Source organism: Tinamus guttatus, unplaced genomic scaffold (genome assembly GCF_059628265.1).
Source record: "Tinamus guttatus ecotype Peru unplaced genomic scaffold, ASM5962826v1 Tinamus_guttatus_pri_ptg000522l, whole genome shotgun sequence".
NCBI lineage: Eukaryota > Metazoa > Chordata > Aves > Tinamiformes > Tinamidae > Tinamus > Tinamus guttatus.
The window spans coordinates 487,408-507,507 of NW_028289056.1; the positions used below are offsets into that span (position 1 = coordinate 487,408).

Here is a 20,100-nt window from a genome sequence, read left to right on the forward strand (position 1 = left end):
CCATATCCCAATACGGATCTATATATTAAACTATTCGAGGGTCTCTCACCGGTGCTACTTGTTTTACAGGGCTTGTTTTCTCTTACTGTGCCCTTAAGTCAGTCTGGAAAAGCCTCCCGGGCTGCTAGGGCTTGTATCATTAGAACAACAGCCTGGCCAATTCCAGATGGATGCAGTTAAAGAGAGTTGAAAATGAAGCCCTCAGCTCTTCAGAATGAGGTGCTAGTGGAGCATGTGGGAAATGAGCGTTTGCCTCCACATTCAATGACTCCAAAAAGTTATTTAGTTATTTCTGTGGGGGTGGGACAGATGGCTTCGTGCAACAGGAGTCTGTGGCTCCCCTGGGTATATTTTTATATCTCTGGTGGGAGGCTCACAGCCATCTAGCAAACCCCCATGTACAGCGGCATGCCACAGAAGTATGCGGTATATGGCAGGGTTTGGCTCTATCTCCCAATAAAACTTTTTTCTTTCTTTCTTTTTGTGTGTTAGAAGAGGCTTACCTTCCTTTGCCAGGCGAGACATGAGCTACATACCAAAACCAGGTTTTGTTTAAAAGCAGTAATCTTGGCAAAGGGGAGATTGCTGTAATCACCGAGTTCACAATTTGCACCTAAAAATAGCTGCATGTCCAAAATGAAAAAGGGGGACGTATTTCCTGTCCCCAAATAATTGAGACCTGTCAGAGGGTGGCTTCTTGCCTAAGGAGGGTTGATTCAGCTTCATGCCTGAGCTGCCTCCTGAATGATTCAGCTGCAAACCCACTATGGGAAATAGGCTGATATATATATACGTATATCCCATGTAGCCTATTCCTATAGCGAGTTAAGATATATATTTAACCATATAACATAACGTATGTGGCATTACACCCTCAGAGTTGATTTCAGAGCCAGAATGACAGTCACTGACCAATGACCCCAATCCAGGGAAACATAGGATGAGACCTACCAAGGAGTGAACAAAGCAGTGGAGGAAAACCCTGTTTTGGGGGAAGACGATGCAAATCACTGCTGGAGCAGAGGGGCTGTGCTGGACCCTCGGCCGTGCTGCACAGCCTGGGCCTGGAGGGTGAGAAAATAACACAGCAGGGCGACTTTGTCATGCAACTAGTGTCAGTCTGTTGATTTTCTATTTGTTTATTTATTTATTTATTTATTTATTTGGTCAGTGCTGTCCTCAAATTATTGGCACGGTGTAAAAAAAAAAAAAAGAAAAGAAAAGAAAAAAGTTCGGCTCTGGGGGTGGGCGACGCGGCCGCCATGAGGCGCCGCCCCGAGGCCTCTGCCCGCCCCGGGGCGGCGCGGGAGGCGGCGCGGAGCCGTTTGGCGCCAACCGCCCGTCATGGAGCTGCCGCGGCTGCGGCGCCGCCTGGGCGCCGCGTTCCGCGTGCGCGGGCTGCTGCTGCGCGCGTGAGTAGCGGGGCCGCGACCCGAACCGGAACCGGGGACCGGCACCGGGGCTGGGCGGACGGGCCGCGGGGGGCGGCGGCGGCAGCTCCCCCCACATGGCGCGCTCCCTCCTGAGGCGGTTTCCCGCCCAGAGGCTGCGCGCGGACACCTTACTTCTGTTGCTTCTATTTATTTTCCTCTCAGGATATTTATTTTTTATTATTACCATTTTTTAATTATTACTGCTAATATTTTAAGTTTTATTATGCTTTGGGCAACGTTCTTATCCCATTAGCAAGGAGCCCCGGTTGAGGGCACCTGGTCGCCACGGTGGGGGCGGCTGCTCGCCAAAACGCCGCTTTTCGGTGATCACGAGATCGTTGCCTCCAGTCAGCCTGCAGCCTGAGGCGAGAGGAGGTCTCCTAATTCCCGAATTCCTAATTCTCACTTTGCGTGTTAGCCCAAATCTCGTTTTTATTAGGATGTAGAGAGATGGATAGGCCTGAAGGAGGATCTCATATCAAACTTTTAGACCTAAAAGATGGTTATAAAAGATGGAGGTACTGCACAAGGATGCGCAGTGTGGGGACAAGGGGCAACAGGCATGGGTTAAAAAGCAAAGACAGACCCCAGAATATTCCCTGTAAGAACAGTTAAACATTGGTTGACTGGATATCAACCAGTGGGATCTTGTCAGTGGAAATAGTGAAAATTTGGCTTGGCAGGGCCCTGAATAATGTCCTTTGAGGCTCTGCGTCCAGCAGAAGGTTGGACCAGATGATGCCAAGGTCCCTTCCAGTGTGCACTTCCCTACAATACCTTGGAAAAGCAGCTCACGACTGTAACAACTAAATGCTGGGACAAGATCCAGGGAGGCTGGGAGATCTCCGTCCTTGGAGATGTTCCAGGTTGGACTGATCAAGGATCTGAGCAATGTGACCTACATCCCAAGCTCTGCTTGGAGCAGGAGGCTGCACCAGGTGACCTTCAAAGTCCCTTCTAAAATGCATCTTTCTGTGATTTAATGAAAACTAGTCTCCCTCTGCCCTCTTATTAAACATCATATTTTTTTATTTGATTTGATGATTTTTTTGACTTAAACTAATGCAGTGTTACAGTGTTTCTACTTTTTTAATCATGAAGCATTCACTGATTGTGCGCACATCTGCCAAGATTAGCATAGTTTATATAAACTGCAGGGAATATTAATTGCTTTTTGAGCTAACTATCTTCATTCAAATTAGGGATGCTATTAACTATCTTATTGAAGCTCTTCAGTCCATCAATGAAGTAGAGCTTGAAGATGTAATTGAAAACGTCATTGATGCCATTGAAAAACAGCCTTGTAAGTAAACAGTTTTCTTCTAAGCTTGCTAATTTTATCTCGACCTTATAATGATATTTGGAAAAAGACAGAGTTACTGGCAGCTTATGCCATTATAAACTATGTAACTAAGGTGTTATCTAATGTACCAGGTTGATCATGATAAATTTATTTGTGGACTTCTTGTTTTGCTAAATGCTGAAGTTTGTCATGTCAGCAAAAGGCAATATAATTTTGTCATTTAAAAAGTTGGCCGCGTGATGCCTCCTGACTTTCCTCTGACCAGCAAAATTCTTCAGTGCCAGCTCAGAACAGCATGTGACTGAGTTTCTGCGGGCATCTTTCATCTCAAGTTATAGCATTAAGTATTAAAATAAACCAAAAAAAAAAAGCATGCCTGAGACATCATCATCTCAGCAGGAGTGTTGTGTTTGGGGACTACCTCCTGCTAAACTAGGGCATTGTGCTTGGCTGAGGCACATGGAGAAAATGTCCCTGCTCCTGAGTGAGAGGTGCCCGTGGAAGCACAAAACCTAACGAGTTGTAGCACCTTTAGCTGTAACACGTAGCTGAGGAAGGTAGTGCTGGTCCCTGGCGTATATGTGTGTTTACACAGCTCATGAGAACTGGGAAACCTGGGCTCAATTGCATTTTCCATCTGAGAAGGTTCAAATTCATAAAAGCGTGATCTAAATTGGGGATCACACTGTATAAATGTACATAGATGTATAAATGTATGGTTGGTGTATATTTATATATGAATATTTTATATGTGCAAATAGTTTAACTAGAGCACCCAGTATAGAGGTGAGGATGGCTCTGCGTTCTTACACTAACCTTGGGAAAACAGCTGATCACTGATCAAGCAGAGAGTAAAAACAGTGTAGAGAGCTGGTCCTGATCCAGCATAAAGTCTGGTGGTACAAATGAACTCTTCAGCATTTGGGAATACATTTGAAGCAGTACAAGAAGTTCTAGGCCTAGTGTGGCACCTGCAGTTAGGGTAGTCTGATGCCAGCCTTTGTCCAAGATGGGATTTTGTGCTATAAATTCCCACCTTGTACAACTACCTGCAAGGAGCTGGTTGAGAAGAAGGTAGGTGTGCAGTTCAGACGTGCTGCTCCCTGCTGTGACTCCTTCTAGTTCACTCAGTGCCCTTTTTGCTCTGCTATTCAGCAGTGTCTTTGGGAAATAAGGTTTTACGTCCTTTGGTGAATTTGTGCATTGGTCTTCCCTTCAAATTCAGCAAAACGTTAGTATTTAGCAAATATTTTTGAATATCAGCGATCAGTATAACATCCATAAAGACAGCCATGTACCAGCGTTGCGTTAGACTCTTTGAATACTTACTTATGACAGCAATATGTGTGATAATGTTCTGGAACAAAATTAACCTCCAGGATGTGAAAGCTCATATCTAACACCTTTGTAGTATATTTGGCAGCTTTACATAAACTATAATTATGTCATTCTCCACGTTTAGTGAATTCATGGTGGGCACAATATGTATGTAGGTTATTTTTTCAGAGAGATGTGTCCTTCTGGTAAGGAGATTATGTAGTCTGTTTGTAAAAAAAAAATGATAGAGAAAACTGTACATGTCATTAGCTCATAGAAAATGTGCTTATTAGTATCATCCTCTTAGGTAACTGAACCATTTCCATAACATATTGAGAACTGCATACATTTTTACTTATCACTTTCCATAGGCTGCAGTTTTAATCCTTTGAAATGTTCTTTTCAGTGACATCTAATATGATTGAACAATCCACAGTGGAAGCAGCCGTCCAAGAATGTAGCCAAGCATTAGATGAAACTGTGTATGGTGACATTATTTTTTATGGGATGTTTATGGGAGATGGTATGCATTCCCTTATTTCTTCCTGGGGAATAAATGTCAGGCATTTTCTGCAGTGCTACTTGTGCAATAATTGCTTTGTGCTTTTGTCTTCCTGATACTGCCATTTGAAGGTTAGTAATGTTCCTTTTTAGAAAATTTGTTCCCAAGGATAGGCCTGTAGGGCATTCTAAATATAACGCTGACATTCTGGAATTAAAATGCTATGGTTATATGTTACATATGATACAAGTTGAATATTAACCAGTAAAATGAACCAATAGCAGTGTTTTAGAGCTAACTTGTTACTTCTGTTTGTTTCTTTATTTCCTTTTCTCCAGATCAAACTCATATCACATTTTTCCGTTTTTCATAAGATACCTCTTTTTCTGAAAGCACTGGAAGACTTTTCCTCCATGGTGCTTGTTTGTGCTTTTTGTGTAGCAGGGTTGTTTTTTCAAGACCATGATTGATTTTCACTCTTTGATAACTAAGCAGACAGCAATTACTGGAGCTTCTCAGAGCTTTATTTGTGATTGTAATGAATGTGTTTTCTTTAATGTTTACTTTGGGTATTGGCATTGTAATGTAAATTATGAAAATAAATGGCTTGTCAAGCATGCTGATTAGACACTGTGATTCCATAGTTCCTCAATGTGAAGCACGTATGTTTTTGACTTTTCTCAAAGCTGTTGGAATCTGTGCAGTGCAGAGAGCCTGAGCGTGACTTTCTTTGTGTCACCACTCATACGTGCTGTATTTTAAGCTTCAAAAGTGAAGTGTATCACAGTATCTCAGTGCAGAGTCCTTCCAAATGGAATAGGATCACAGGGCCAGCCTTAAAATTTCTTGAACTCTGTTCCAGAAAGCTTGAAGACAAAGTTTTCTTAGAAGTGTACTCAGAAGCCTAAGACATCACTGCTAGGTAGTGAGGGATGTGCTTGTGCATAAGCCTCAGCAAAGGTTAACGTGATAGTTTTTATCTACTCGGATGAATTTGATCCAATTACAGTAAGAGAGGAACAAATGGCATCAGAGGATGGACTCGAACCCTTAAGTAGAGGGGGATATAACAAGCCCATTAATAGTCTAAAGAGTCGTGCACATCCACTGTTTGAATGCATTCACATGAACCCTGCCAAGGATGTTTTGTTGTCAGAAATGATACTGGAGGATGCTAATGGAAGAGGAGAGTATCCCTCTCATTTCTAAATGAATTTTGAAAGAGCTTCTTTGAATTAGAAGGTGCTACAATAGCCAATGAGAAAAGAGGGAAAAGGGTAATGGCATACAGTGATAGAGCATAAAATCAGTACTGTAATTAAGGCTTTGTTTTCTTCACGTTTCTTTCTTCTACTTCAGATAATGCTGTAAATGTATTCTCATTTCAGAGAAAATGTTTTCAACATTATTGGGGCCTTCGATATTCCACGTTATACTTATAACTCAGAAAGAAAGAAGTTTTTACCGTAAGTCTTGAATATTTTTGCTTTTCTTTTTTAACATGTTTAAATTTCTTTTTTTTCTAATCTCTCCCTCTTGGGTCGCCTCTTCTGAGCCCTGTGTGAGAAAGTGAGGTAATTTTCATACTCTCTGAAGAGGCAGGCAGGCACTGTGATAAATGATGGCTCATAAATAAATGTGCCATTGGGATCTCCCGAGTCCAATAGCTTGAAGCCTAAAAATGGGCTTTCTCCTGTGGTAGTGTATTCTGTGCTGCCTGTGATCTTACTGGCTCTGAAACTTCGGCATTTATCAGACCATTTTTTATGCTGTTTAATGAATAAAAGAGACAGGAAGGCTATGGACATATACCAATAAGTTTTGTTTGTTTCTATTTGGCTGTTTTTTGTTGTTGTTGTTGTTTTTAATCAGTGTGGTTTGTCAGTTGTCTTTATTTCTCAGGCTGTAGCTTACAACACCCAGAAGTCCTGGGGCTTTCTAAAGAGAGTCACAGAATATTAAAAAAAAGAAAATAGCAGCTACAGGTGATTCCACAGATAGGGGAAGAGCAAAGTAGCTGCAAATTTTGCCTGTAAATATTTTGCTAACTAAAGAATTTACCTTTAGCAGCACACAGCCCAGACACATGCTGAGTCAGAACGAGGTGGTGCTTTCACAACGTTTGGCTGAAGAATGGATTGTGGTTCACCGTGAAAGGTTGCACCTACCCTCTTGTGCAACTTGTTTTCTAGCATTGATTCTTTTGGCCTGCAAAAACACCCTGTGTTTGCAGCAGGAATTTAATTACAGTGTCACACACTGCTTTCTAGGCTATGAGAAGCAGAGAGCTTCATGTGTGCTATCCAAGAGGAAGAAATATTTTTATTCATAGCTACTTAGAAGACACAACTTCTTAAGAAAACCCACTGATTTCTGCCCAATCCCATTCAGGTGGAAAGATAGATCTTGAGGACTGTGATTAGAGGAAAATGAAATGGAAGTAGCCTTTAGGATGCATAAACAACACATCAGAAACCTTCCTTTCTGAATAAATAAATAAGCAATAGTTTTGGAACGAGCAGAAGTAGAAGTTTTGGAGCTTCCTACATCCTTCACTTTACTATGTCTACCTTTTTTTTTTTTTTTCTTAATCATGATTTTGTTAAACCTCTTGCAGTCTGTCAATGAGCAACATTCCTGTGCCAAATTTATTTGGAACTGCCAGAGATAAAGCAGAGTTATATCGTGAACGCTACGCCATCTTACAACAGGTCAGAAAAAGTTGTACTTTGTTTCACAAAGGACAACAGGCTATTTTTTGTTAGGACAGGTGTATGCCAGTGTTTTGTGTTTATGTAAGCTACGGTTTAAGAAATATCTGAGTTAGAACAAGATCTGCACTAAGTTTTATCAGTCCTCTTGATTAACACCAGCCAACATTATAGTTTCTTCTGTTTCTCCATTTTAGTGTAATGTAATAAAAGGGGATTCTATATTTTGTGTTTTGCTGTTGTGCCTCCTGTTCTGTGCTATGTTAACTAGCGTGACACTTAGTGCTTGCTGAGAAGATATAAAGCCTGGGGAAGCTTTCATTTAGCCTGTGCTTGAAGCATTCAAGTTTTGCTTCTAGTTTGTTTAATTTATTCTTTTTCCAGTGTTTGAAATGCTCAGAAAAAGCAGCTGTTTGCTCAGCTGACCTGTTCAGTGCTTGTCTGGTGTTAGTGCTGACTGCTGGTGTCCAGCAGAACGTGTCGGCATCCCCAGGCCTCCTCTTCCCTAAACTATATTGTGCTCCCGCTCCTCCTTATCTGACAGTTTGTTGTAGCCTCTCCGTTGCAGAGGTTTTGTGTTTGGTTATCATATTTATTCCATTAAGATCTCCAGGAAAATGAAGGTGCAAGTCACTCTGTGGGTGAGGGCTGCCAATGCAGAGATGTTTGTTCCAAGAGGAGGCTTTCAGAATGCATAAAAAAAACCAAAAACATGGACTCAAGTGAAAACTTCTATGACACATTTTCTTCATGCTTTATGCAGTTTATGTGTTAAAGTGTCGCCTACTCCTGTTATTTTAAAAAAGCTTATTTTCATACAGTCTGCCCTGAAGAGATTACCAGCTCTTTTCCACATACTTAGCAGTTAACATAGTGTACCTTCCCTTGCTCTCTTATTCCTCCTTCCAAATTGTCAGAAATAATTTTTGAAAAAAATACGTATGCACAGTTATCCTTTGGACTTAGTTTTATTGTGCAACATTGTTGATAATCTATTTTTTAGGAACATATCCTAGCCAAAAGAGTTGATCATGCTCACCAAACCAAAAGGTCTGGGATAAAACAACAAGAGATTTTGAAAAAAAAATATTTTGTACAGTGGTTATAACAACCTGTCTTTTTTGTCAGGACTTTTTTTTTTTTTTTTTTTTAACTGGTACTTCAATTTTGGTTTCTGCAGAGGACTCACAGACATGAGTTGTTTACTCCTTCAGCAGTCGTCATTCACCCAGATGACAGTAGGAGCAAATTCCAGGTAAAAGAAAAAAAAAACTTTTGGCCTCAAAGGGAATAGCACCAGGAATTATACTTTAATGGAGTAATAGTTATACAGTGACAACTTATTTTTGCATCCATATGGGTGATCAGTGAAAATGAGATATTTTCTATCATTTTTAGTTGGAGTGTCAAAAATGCAGTTGTTTGGCTTGGATCAGCATGATGACCAAAGCACTCAAAAGCAGCTATAAAGTCTACAAGAAGTGTGACTTTCTAAGGCAGAAGTGCAATAGCTGATCTCCTTATCACACTTTGTTTCCCTTCACTTCAGGATATTTTTTCCTGCTTTTTCCTTTCATAAGCACTAAATTCACAAACACAGAACTGAATAAGGTCATGACTTCTGTCTGCTCTGTTCCCATCACAGCTTTCTCAAGCAGTCCCTGTATATTATATAATTATTATGTTAGAAAGGACTGTGTGTATGTTTGCCATTGAGTTTCAAGCGTCTCCTTTGGTTTCCTCCACTTGTCTCTTCATGGTCTGCTCTTGCTCTCAGGATTGTCTCTCTCAGCTGCAAACTGGCAGCCCCAAACAAGTTTGTCCAGGAATGGCAGACAGCACATTATGTTGTGTCACCTGCCCGTCACCCTGGCGTGTCCCTTGTCATCCCTCTGAGCTTCTGCAGTAAAAATAATAGTTGTTACTGGGTGAACGCAGGCTGGCCATGTGGTTCATATTGGAAGAATAATACATATTATTCTTATGCAAGAGCAGAATTTACCACTGTTCTTTTCAGTTTTAATCCATTTGTAAGCAAAACAAAACAATAAATATTTACTTCCCGAGCGTTTCCTTATGCTAGCAGCCAATACTGGAAATCTTTTCCAAAACTCTGCAACATTTGACATCCAGAAATGTATCCCTGATTTTTCTAATAAGTCTGATAATTGCCATAACCCATTTGTATGAAAATAGGCACTATGCAATGCTTAAGAATAGATATTTAGAGAGTTTGACTGAATTATTGCTTAATTCTTTGCCTTTGATTCCAGCTTAAAACAGTGGAAACTCTCTTGGGCAATACAACTAAAGTGGGGGAAGTGATTGTGCTTGGGATGATAACTCAGCTCAAGGAGGTAGGTTGTTTTTCTTATTATGGGATATCTAGGTCACTGTACATTCTACATTATAATATATTAGAAACTGAAGTGGTTTAAATTTCTCATCACTTACTCTTGTTAGTATATGTTGATGGCAAAACCCACTGTCAGTGGCCAAAGGTTCAAGATTCACTCCCTGAGAGAGGCTTTTTCATGAGCTATTGATGCTAGTGCATAAGGGCAATGCCTCACTCTTCAGAGCACAGAATTTTATAATGCTCTGTGCTGATAACCAGAAACAGTTACATTTTCTAGCCATAGCTCAGGCTTGAACCCTGGAGCTTCCAAAACATTTTTTGGACTTGCTGTTGCATTTGATCATGATGACAGAGAAGTGCTTCAGCCATCAAAATCCCAGCCTATCAAGGGAAGCTGCTAAAATATAGTTATATAAACTGTATTGGTTTTCGTTCTGCCACTGTGCTCTGATCTTGTAATAGTGAACACTTGGCTAAACCATTCCTAGATGATGATTGATAGATACTTCTCATTAAAACATTTATGTCTTTGGATGTGTTTGACTTTATTATCTTTTTCCCTATTTTTAGGGGAAATTTTTCCTAGAAGATCCTACAGGAGTTGTCCAGCTAGACCTTAGTAAAGCAATATCCTTTATTTGTGATTTAAAACTTGAAGAAATGTCTTACAAATGCATCACACCACCAGCTGGAAACCAGGCTTTGCAGAACTAATTTCAGAGTCTTGGTCTACAACTAATATATTTCTTAACCGTTCTGTACCAGTTTCACAGTGGTTTATATACTGAATCATGCTTTGTTTTGGCAGAAGGTAAGGCAGAATATTTTTCCTAATTGTAATAAGTTATTCTGTACTTGGAATGTTGCTGCAATTACATGTCTGCTAGATTTGGCTAAAGAGATGAGGTTTGTTCATGAACTGGGTTTGTGACTGAGATTTTTGGCCCAAAACTTGGATCTTTCCCACTTTATTGTTATCACATGGACTCTGGAGGCAGAGATAGAGCTCTGCAAAATCTGTGTTTTTCAGTGTTGTCAGTGGGATCTGGGCAGGCGTATGCATTTCTAACAATGTAGCTTGTGCTTAAAAATTTGTGGAATAAACTAAATAGAAGCTAAAAGCAAGACTGGTAACAGGGACAAGTATCCCTGTGTTTCTTTTGACAGAAGGCACAGTCCTTGAGAAAGGATGCAGTTTGATTTTCAGGTGGAGTTTTCCCAGGTCTGGTTCACCAGCAGACGCTGGTGCTGTCACAAGAGAGGGATCGATGGAGGCTGGGACTAGCTAGACTAGCCCTGTAGAGCAGCTGCCAACTCTCTGACTAATGTCTGGGACGTGATGTTATTCACACTAAACTGAAGGGTATTTTGTTGAAAAATGTCCTAGGTTGGTATGAAGATGAAGTTTTTCATGTGAACGCGTTTGGATTTCCGCCTACTGAGCCTTCTGCTACCACTAGGTATAAACCTCATTTTTTGCCAGCCTCACTCTATGTATTTTGTTATGACTTTTAAGTAATAGCATAATTATGTTTTGATTTCTGTGACATAAAATATGCTAATCTTTTGCCTCCTGCAATGCTTGAAGATAAATACAATGTTAAAAACGTTGGCCGTGCTGTGACTCGCCTGCGCGCTTGGAGTGTAGCTAAAGCCCACAGTCTTTGCAGGGAAAAACCCTCCCAAAAGCCATTGGGTTCTGCATATTATTAATAATTGTGACAATATGCCATTTTGAATCATCAGACTAGGCAACTATTATATGGAAATAAGAAAAAGGGATGCCTATGTTGCTCAGGGGATGGATATGGGAGAGAACGCAGGATAAATATTACATATAAATATTATAATCTGTTAAATTCTGGCAGGGCAGCACCAGTGTTTCGTGTCTGGATGGCTGCCACTTCTCTTCATGGGTTTGTCCATGGAACACCAAATGATTACAGATGCCATCTGAGCTATCTTTTATAGTAATAATAATAATCCAAAAGGTTCAAATGAGCCATAATCAAAACTAGCAATGATTTGGGAAGCAAACTGACTTAGCCTCAATATTTTAATAATGTAGAGCCTACTATGGAAATATAAACTTCTTTGGAGGGCCATCTTCAGCTTCAGTGAAGGCTTCTGCAAAACTAAAACAGCTGGAGGAAGAAAACGAAGATGCCATGTTTGTATTTGTTTCTGATGTATGGCTGGACCAAGCAGAAGTGCTGGAAAAGCTTCATACCATGTTTGCAGGTAGGTGGGAACGGTTCTGTCCCCGTCCCCTCGCTCGCGGGGCGAGCAGCAAACCGGCTCCGCAGGCAACAAACGAATTAAGAATTAAGAATTAATTCCTGCTGCTTCAGCTTTCTGAACCTGTCATGGTGCGACGCGCACGTGGGCGCCCGCGGACAATGTACCGCCGAGAGCAGGACTGCTCCTTTTAACAGCAGCTAAGTGTAGGCTGGCAGTATTGTCAAACTAGGATCTAAATGTGCTTTTCTTGTGACTTAATGGTTTGTGTGACTTTTCACATATTTTTAAATGAGTCAGGCAGCATTTTTTAAGAGTCCTTGTGTACTGTGTTGTGTTTGGATGAATTTCCATTCTGAGAAAGCTCGAATAAACCCAACTGTTGCATTTTTTATAGGACCCCACTGAACTCAAGCCCAAAGCCACTGAAGTCTCATTCTTTTAATGACAGACATTACATTTCATGGCTGCTATTATATTTCTTTTGGATCTCTCTCTTAGCAATTTAAAAAAATTGTGTTATATTTTTGCAAACTGACATGTCCTTTTCATGAAGTACCATGTTGTTTTGGACAGCAGCCATTTTATATGATGTGTCAAGAATGTTTCACTTGTTCATGAGGGTTCTTCCTAGGCTTGGTTTAAAGGACACTCCTTACTTCATTAGAGAGCAGCGCTCTCTTTAGAATGCTTTCTGGTTTTACCAATGAAAACTTGTTATTTATTCTTAAAATAAGAGATGTTTCTTCCACACATCCTTACATTAGTAATGTTGACAGCATTTGGATAACAAGCATCTGTGAGAGCTGTGAATTGCTGCTTTGTACTCCAGAACACTTGGAACAGCCTCTCCTGTCTATCTTAGGTAGAAAGTGCAAGAGGGTGGCTGCTTTAAAAGGAAAACAAACAGCAAACATAAAATTCAGGGTGGAAAACTGCTACTCATTTAAATAAAATTTGGACATAAATTATCAAACTTGTAGAGAAGTTACAAAGCCAATTCACTCTCTTGACAAAAGTTGGCAAGATCCTTGAAGCAAACCCAACTTGAGCTAAGGTTGCACATGCTGAAGCTCGTTGAACTCGGAGACCTTCATCGGGGAGGTTAGTACAGTCAATGGAACTGGCAAGGATGCACGTATTGCACTTACTGTTCCAAGACAGTGGATTTTTTTTCATAGACAAGTAATAAAGTTCACAACTTTAAAAATAATAGCTGAGAGTAATAGCAAGGAAAAGGAACATTGATTAGACATTTCTCTGGTATAAATAATTCCCTTCTATTTGTCAACTGAAATGAAAAACAGTCTGTAAATGTAAGTCTGGGACGGCATATAAGGGAGCTGGGACGTAACTTGGAGCATGAGGTGAATGCCCGAGTAAATATTTTCATGTTTATTTTAGAGACAGGGATTTAGGGGTTTTATTTATTCATTTATTTATACTTTTTGCCATAAAGCATGTGTTTCTATGCAATTAACAGTACTTTGAGGATTCATCAAATTCTTAAAATGCTCAGGCAGCTCCAGTTACTGCTGCTTTAGTTACTGAATTAAGTGTTACAGGAGCCTTTGAACTGGAACGACGAATGGAGTTTACTAATAATGCCACCTGCCACCCACTTGCTATTTTCTCATTAAGGAAAGAGTGTATCTTGAAATTGCATTATTTATTATAATGATACTTGGTGTCATTATATGACCAGATGAGTAGTCAGTTGGATACACAGGGACAATGTTGGACCTGGGCCTGGAGCTGTTCCTGTAGATACCGAAGGGGTGAGATTTGTACATTGCCATCCTCCTCCTTAAGCTACATAATGCCTGGATGGAGAAGATGGTTGAGCTGAGTTAATAGCAGCAGAGCTTGAGGTGCTGTTCCAGTTCCTGCCTTTCATGAAATGGGCAGAGGCTGAATGATGAAAGATGCTGGAGTGGATGGCTGTTACACTCACAGATACTCTGTCTTCCCAGGTTATTCCTCTGCACCTCCAACCTGCTTTTTCTTTTGTGGAAATTTCTCATCTGCACCATATGGAAAAAATCAAATCCAGGCACTGAAAGGTAGGGCAGCCTTTTTGTTGTCAGCCACATACAGTATATTAAAATAGTGATGGCAAAACAATTTAAGAGAGGAGGAAATAAAACCATATTTTCTGAGTAACGCATTTTTGGTGCATTAAAATACACAGGTGATTCATATAATGTGTTTACTCTCTAACCAGTTGCTGTATCATAGATTTTTTTTTTCTGATTCTAGATTCTTTGAAGGCACTTGCAGATATAATATGTGAATATCCCAGCATTCATAAAGGGTGAGCAGCAAAATGCTATGAAATGGGAAAGTTGTTTGTTTTGTGGGAAGCTTTCACTGAATTACTTTAAGAAGCTAACAGATCTCATGTTCCCTAACTATTATGAGCCAGCTGTGATCGAGTGTTGTAAGAGGCCTGTGAGATTATTTTGGGAGCAGTGTAGGGTTTTGATTACATCTAGAATAGCTTGGTAATGCAAGCAGCTATTGAATGTCGAAGCGTTAAGCTGTCAATCTCTGGAGCATTTTCCATGTGCAAAATACATAGTCCTGATTGCCAAAAAATGCTCTCCAGGTGAGCCTCTCCTTTCCTGCAGCTTCCTTGAAATGGAGAGGTTCTGCCTGTGCAGTGCTGTTTTGTACACCCATGCTTGAGTGTTCATGCTCCTAAGAGTTAACTACAGGCTTTCAAACTGTGGCAGCCCCAGAAAACACCAGCTGAAACACTGGCTAGACACGTAGCCACCTCCTTCCTACCTCTGTGGATTGCCTAGGTGGTTCTCTTCAGCCATCAGTTTGAGAGCTGACCAAACCATGCAGTCCTGCAAAGGACTCGTGTTCCTGCATCCCTTCTTGGTGGAGGCCCCATCGCAGGTCTGGAGGGCCGCACCATTCCCAGGGGAGACTGAAGAGATGAAGGAAAAGAGCAGCAGAGACAGCTGGCCTTATCCTTTCTAGCTTCTGACCCTGCAAAATCAGAACAGTAGCAGAACTGGTGAGGAAAGCGGGCCCTTCAGGCACAACGGCCACGCCAGGCTCCTGATTCTCTTTCTGTGAGCTGGGAGCAGGGCTGTCTGCGGCACGGTGCCTCCGCCGCGCGTCGCGGCAGCGCTCCGGGGATGCCATCACGGAGCCCGTTCTGCTGAGGCCTGCGGCAGGCTGCGTTTCTGGTCCCCCTCTCTTCCCACAGGCAGCCTTCCTTTACTGTGAACAGTTCCTAGAGCTTTTCCGCTTCTTTAGCGAGGAATGGATATGGATCTTACGCTTCAGTTTTGATTTATGCGGTTCAAAGTTTGGAAGGGCTCTCATCCCTGCATTGGAATAGATTATTGACATGCCTACATGGAGTAATGACAGTATAGAACCTGTATTTTTTAGAACTGTTTTAAATAAAAGCAATATATTGAACTTTTTACAGTAGCCGATTTGTGTTTGTTCCTGGCCCTGAAGACCCTGGTCCAGGTTCTATTCTACCACGGTCAGTTTGGTACACTTTTTTTTCACATTTTAAAATACTGAGTTAAACAGTTAAAGAAGATAAGAGTCTTAGCTGCTTTATTTGTTGCTATTTATTTTAGACCTCCTCTGGCTGAAAATATCACTCAGGAATTCAGACAGTTGGTGCCATTTTCATTTTTCACAACAAATCCCTGCAGGTAACAGTCTAACTTGATGCTCTTTTACTGAATGACTAATTTGTGTGTAGATGTAATGGTCTTAAATTTTCCAAATTATTTTAATTCCTCACTTGCATTACCTGTAACTGGTTTAAAATGCATTAATATATGAATACATTAGCAATGCAAGTTAACATACTTCCCTATTTTAATTTACTATCAAATAAAGTATTCTGTGCATACACTTTCAATAACATTGATTGAAAGTAGTGCTAAAAGTTAGATAAAAGAATATGAAAAACCTGCTCAAGCGCAACATGTTTTTCGGGGATGAAGGGAAGATGGAAAAGCAATATTTTAATTGAAATGCACTTTATCATTTTGCTGCAAATTAGAGGGAAAAGATCAACTTTCAGATACAGATCCTCATGTTTTAGTGTTCCATTCCAATTCATTTAACTTTGTTAATATTTGCCATTTAGGATTCAATATTGCACACAAGAAATAATTATCTTTCGTGAAGATTTGGTAAACAAAATGTGCAGAAACTGTGTCCGCTTCCCTAGCAGCAGCATGGACATTCCTAACCACGTAAGTGAGCTGCGCTCAGCACTTCTTGCTCAGATCTCTTGCTCTGTTGATCTGCTCTGAACTGAGGGTGCTCCTGCATACTTCTTCAGTATGTACTCCTTTGCAAAGCCTTGCAAGAGTAAACAAGTTTGGTAAAAGAGTTGTAAAGGTAGGTCTGCAAATGTAGTGGTATTACTTTGATTTGCATCTTTATAGTAAAATAAGTGACACCGTGATACTCCCTGGTGGTGCTGAGTCATTTTGACTGTCCCAGGGATCCGTGAACCCTTCCTAGCAGCTGCCTGTTGGTGTCCATGCACCAGCCACAAACTTTGCACCAAGAAACCTTGATCTCTAGAGGGAAGGTTTAGCACAAATTACTTTCTGAGTCTTGATCAATTAACCAGTGACATTTGCAGTAAAGCAGCATGTCATTTTTTTGAAAGGTCATCTGCTTCCTCTGACTTCTCACTTGAAGTCTTGATCCTGCTTTAGATTAATCTCCGAAGTGCTTGGAGTTATGATTCTAGTTAATGAATGCACAGCAGGCACAGATAGAACTTGCTGATAAAATTGAATCAGGGTGATTTAGGCAACACTGGCTCTTTGCAGTGACCAAATCTGTTTCTGTTTTTTACTTTGGTTTTGACTTGACAACTTCCTTTTAACTCTTTCTTCCTTGTTCCTTCCCTCCTTCTCTGTGTGCATGTGTTTTCTCAGGTGCATGTATACACTAGAAGTCTCCACTGCTGCACTCAGACAGGAGTTTCTCTCTTATGTTAGGAGAGGAAGGAATCATGAAGAAAACTTGTTTACTTATTGCAACACTTGTTTTCCAGTATCTGCAACTACAAATATTGGGCTGCTTTCACATGCTTATTTTTCCTCAGTCTTTTTTTTTTTGCCTAGATAATCAATTATTTAGTTTTACCATCAGTGTACAAAGATTAATGAGAGAAAAATGAATAACATTTTTAGGCTTCCCACAGGGTTAGTGGGCATATGCTTTGTATATCATTCTCCTTTCACCAGCAGACCTTTTCACCAAGTTGCTATAGCAATTTTGACCTCGTGAGGCAAATGGGATCCAATTGTCCCTGTGTGATTGATCACAGATAATAGAAGTTTTCAAGGGGCCTGAGCAGGGAGCTTCAAGAGCCAAGACACCTTGGGCAGAATGTGCTGGATGAAGGGAGTTTACAGGGGCAGGTAGTGTACAGGGCAGGGCAGCTCCCTGAACAGCAGGGAAGAAAATGGAAATCGTGAGGAAATGGGAAGCGCAGCGCAGGGAAAATGCAATGTTTAACTGTGGTGACCTGGTACTGTGAGGAAATGAAACAGAAGCCCTGAGAAAGAAAACGCAGCAGATTCTGTGGTTTGTTGGAGAGTCCTATCAATGGAATAGCTGTCATAAAAATTATTTGGACTGCCATTATGTGATTTTTTTTTTTAAAAAAAGACCTTAAAATATTGCCTGTTAAGTTGCAGAAATGGCTTTGTATTAGAAACAAACAGCAGCTGACTGTCAGGACAGCTACTGCTTTATTCTAAAAATCATTAATATAATATAAGAGAAATGCATTAAAAATACTGGTATCTTGGGAACAACACTTCTTTCTTAATTGGGCATTGGTAACTGCAGTGGAGGCTGGAACGTGTTTGGTTAAAAGACAGTTTAAACTAATATACTTTTATCTTGCAGTTTGTAAAGACTATATTATCCCAAGGGCATCTGACGCCGCTTCCGCTTTATGTCAGCCCTGTGTACTGGGCCTACGACTACTCCCTGCGGGTGTATCCTGTGCCAGACATGCTCGTGATCGCAGACAAATACGACCCCTTCACTGTCACCAACACTGACTGCCTTTGCATCAATCCTGTAAGATTTTCTTACACTTCACCCAAATAAGGTTGTACTGGACTTCTGTAAACATCATTTATTTTACAGAGTGGAATTACTTAAATATTAGGAAAATTAGTAGGTGTTCAGCAGCTGAAGGGAGTGCAGCTACGTTTGAGTGAATTTTTTACTATTTGTCTGCTGTTTTCCGTATACAAGTGTGGTATGTATTTCTTTACAGGGTTCATTTCCAAGGAGTGGTTTTTCATTCAAGGTGTTCTACCCCTCCAATAAGACAGTTGAAGACAGGTAAATATGTTCAGTTTCTTGTTTAAAGCAAATATATTTTTATTTGTTGACTTTCTAATTCTCAGAAGGGACACAGCAAATCATAAAAATAGAGTGAATGTTCTCTGATTCAACTTCATGCCTTGCAGTAGAAGCTTTATTTTTCCCAAATGGGTATATAATGCCCCAATATATGGGAACTGATAATAGATCCTGATAATATGCTTGTGACCTTTACTGGAATATAGAAAATATCATAGCAGAAAGCTTTGTTGTGCTGTTTAAGTTTTAAATAAGTCTTTAAATAGTTTAAAATACCATCAAGTCTTTCATATACCAAGAAATGGAATCATGTGTTATTTATTGTGTACTGTTTTAACAAACTAAATATTGTTTTTGTTTGGTATTTCCAGCAAGCTCCAGGGTCTCTGAATTTCTGCAAGACTGCAAAAAAACAATAAGCATTTGCGAATTTACTGTAGTACTTGTTTTAGATGGATTTATTTTATTATGTATTGCTGACTACTCACAGTAAATGTCAAAGCTAAAACTAGTATATTTTGTAAATAAAGAAACTTTTACAGGTAAAGGTGCTGGTGTTAGCTTTTCCAGGAAAACATAGAGTGGCACCAAAGATTGATTTGAAGGACATAATAGAAAGATGGCAACCGAGAACCAGATGCATATATATCAAATAGGAAGTATATATTTAAGGAGATAAATAGAAGTTTGGGTTTCATCATGCTGAGTCAAACGGATAGCTGTTTGCTCCAGGAGAGGCTGGAAAGGCTGGCTAGGATATTGCTTTGGAAAGGTTTGGAGGAGATGGGTGAGGTGTTGACCACCGGTGGCAGTTAAGGCTGTGGATTGTGCTGCACAGACAAGGTGAGAAGTAAAATGGGAAGGAAGGAGGCCAGTGTCCTTGGATCGAGGGAGGAGATTCTGCCCTCTGCTCAGCCCTGGGGAGGAACCTGGAGCATTGGGGGCAGTTCTGGGCTCCCCAGGACAAGAGGGACATGGAGCTGCTAGAGAGGGGCCAGCGCAGGACCACAAAGATGATGAAGGGACTGGAGCATCCATCGTATGAGGAAAGAGTGAGCGAGCGGGACTTGTTCAGCCTGGAGAAGAGAAGACTGAGGGGGGGGGCCTGATCAACATCTACAAGTACCTGAGGGGAGAATGTAGGGAGGATGGGGCCAAACTCTTCTAGGTGGTGGCCAGGACAAAGGGTAACGGGCAGAAGTTGAAACCCAGGAGGTTCCATGTCCATGTGAGGAAAAGCTTCTTTGCTGTGAGGGTGCCAGAGCCCTGGCACAGGCTGCCCAGAGAGGCTGTGGAGGCTCCTTCTCTGGAGATCTTCCAACCGGCCTGGATGCCGCCCTGTGCCCCTGCTCTGGGTGTCCCTGCTGGAGCAGGGTCTTGGATTAGATGATCCCTAGAGGTCCCTGCCAACCTCAACCATTCTGTGGTTCTGTGAATTGTCTGCCAAAGGCCAGATGGAGGCTGCCCTGCTCAAGAAATCACGGTGAAGGAGTGACCGGCCAGGAAGAATGGAATGAGGCTGTGGCAGCGCTGCCTTCGCTGCTGGCGTGTGGCTCAGCTTACACGCAGCATGGCCCCTTAGCACAAGAACTCAATTCCCATTTCCAGAAAGGAGAATTTGGAGAAGGAATTTGTGAGAAATCCCTCCTTTGGAGGAAAAGCAAAAAGCTGGCCCAGCCCCTTGCAAACTCGCAGGGCCCGGGCTGGGGGGCGAGGCAGCTCGCGAAGTTGGAAGCCACTGAGGCCCAAGGAAGAGGGAGCGCGGCACAGGGAAGACCGGGGCCTACGGCGGGAAGCCGCGCCATCTTGTTTAACATCCCCATGGCAACCCGCGCCCCGGAAGAGAA

The 20,100-nt window shown here is 41.3% G+C and overlaps 1 protein-coding gene across 1 annotated transcript; it reads left to right on the top strand.

The window, feature by feature from the left end:
- Nucleotides 1–1,320: 1,320 nt before the first annotated feature.
- Nucleotides 1,321–18,800, top strand: POLE2 (DNA polymerase epsilon 2, accessory subunit). The gene is made up of 19 exons (XM_088533771.1): nt 1,321–1,412; nt 2,636–2,736; nt 4,460–4,535; nt 5,944–6,021; nt 7,173–7,266; nt 8,447–8,521; nt 9,540–9,623; nt 10,196–10,252; nt 10,388–10,436; nt 11,013–11,085; nt 11,694–11,866; nt 13,837–13,926; nt 14,123–14,177; nt 15,315–15,374; nt 15,475–15,552; nt 15,996–16,104; nt 17,786–17,962; nt 18,165–18,232; nt 18,625–18,800. The coding sequence occupies exons 1-19, from the start codon at nt 1,345–1,347 to the stop codon at nt 18,641–18,643; spliced, it is 1,584 nt and encodes a 527-aa protein (XP_088389897.1). The 5' UTR covers nt 1,321–1,344; the 3' UTR covers nt 18,644–18,800.
- The last annotated feature ends 1,300 nt before the right edge of the window (nt 18,801–20,100 follow it).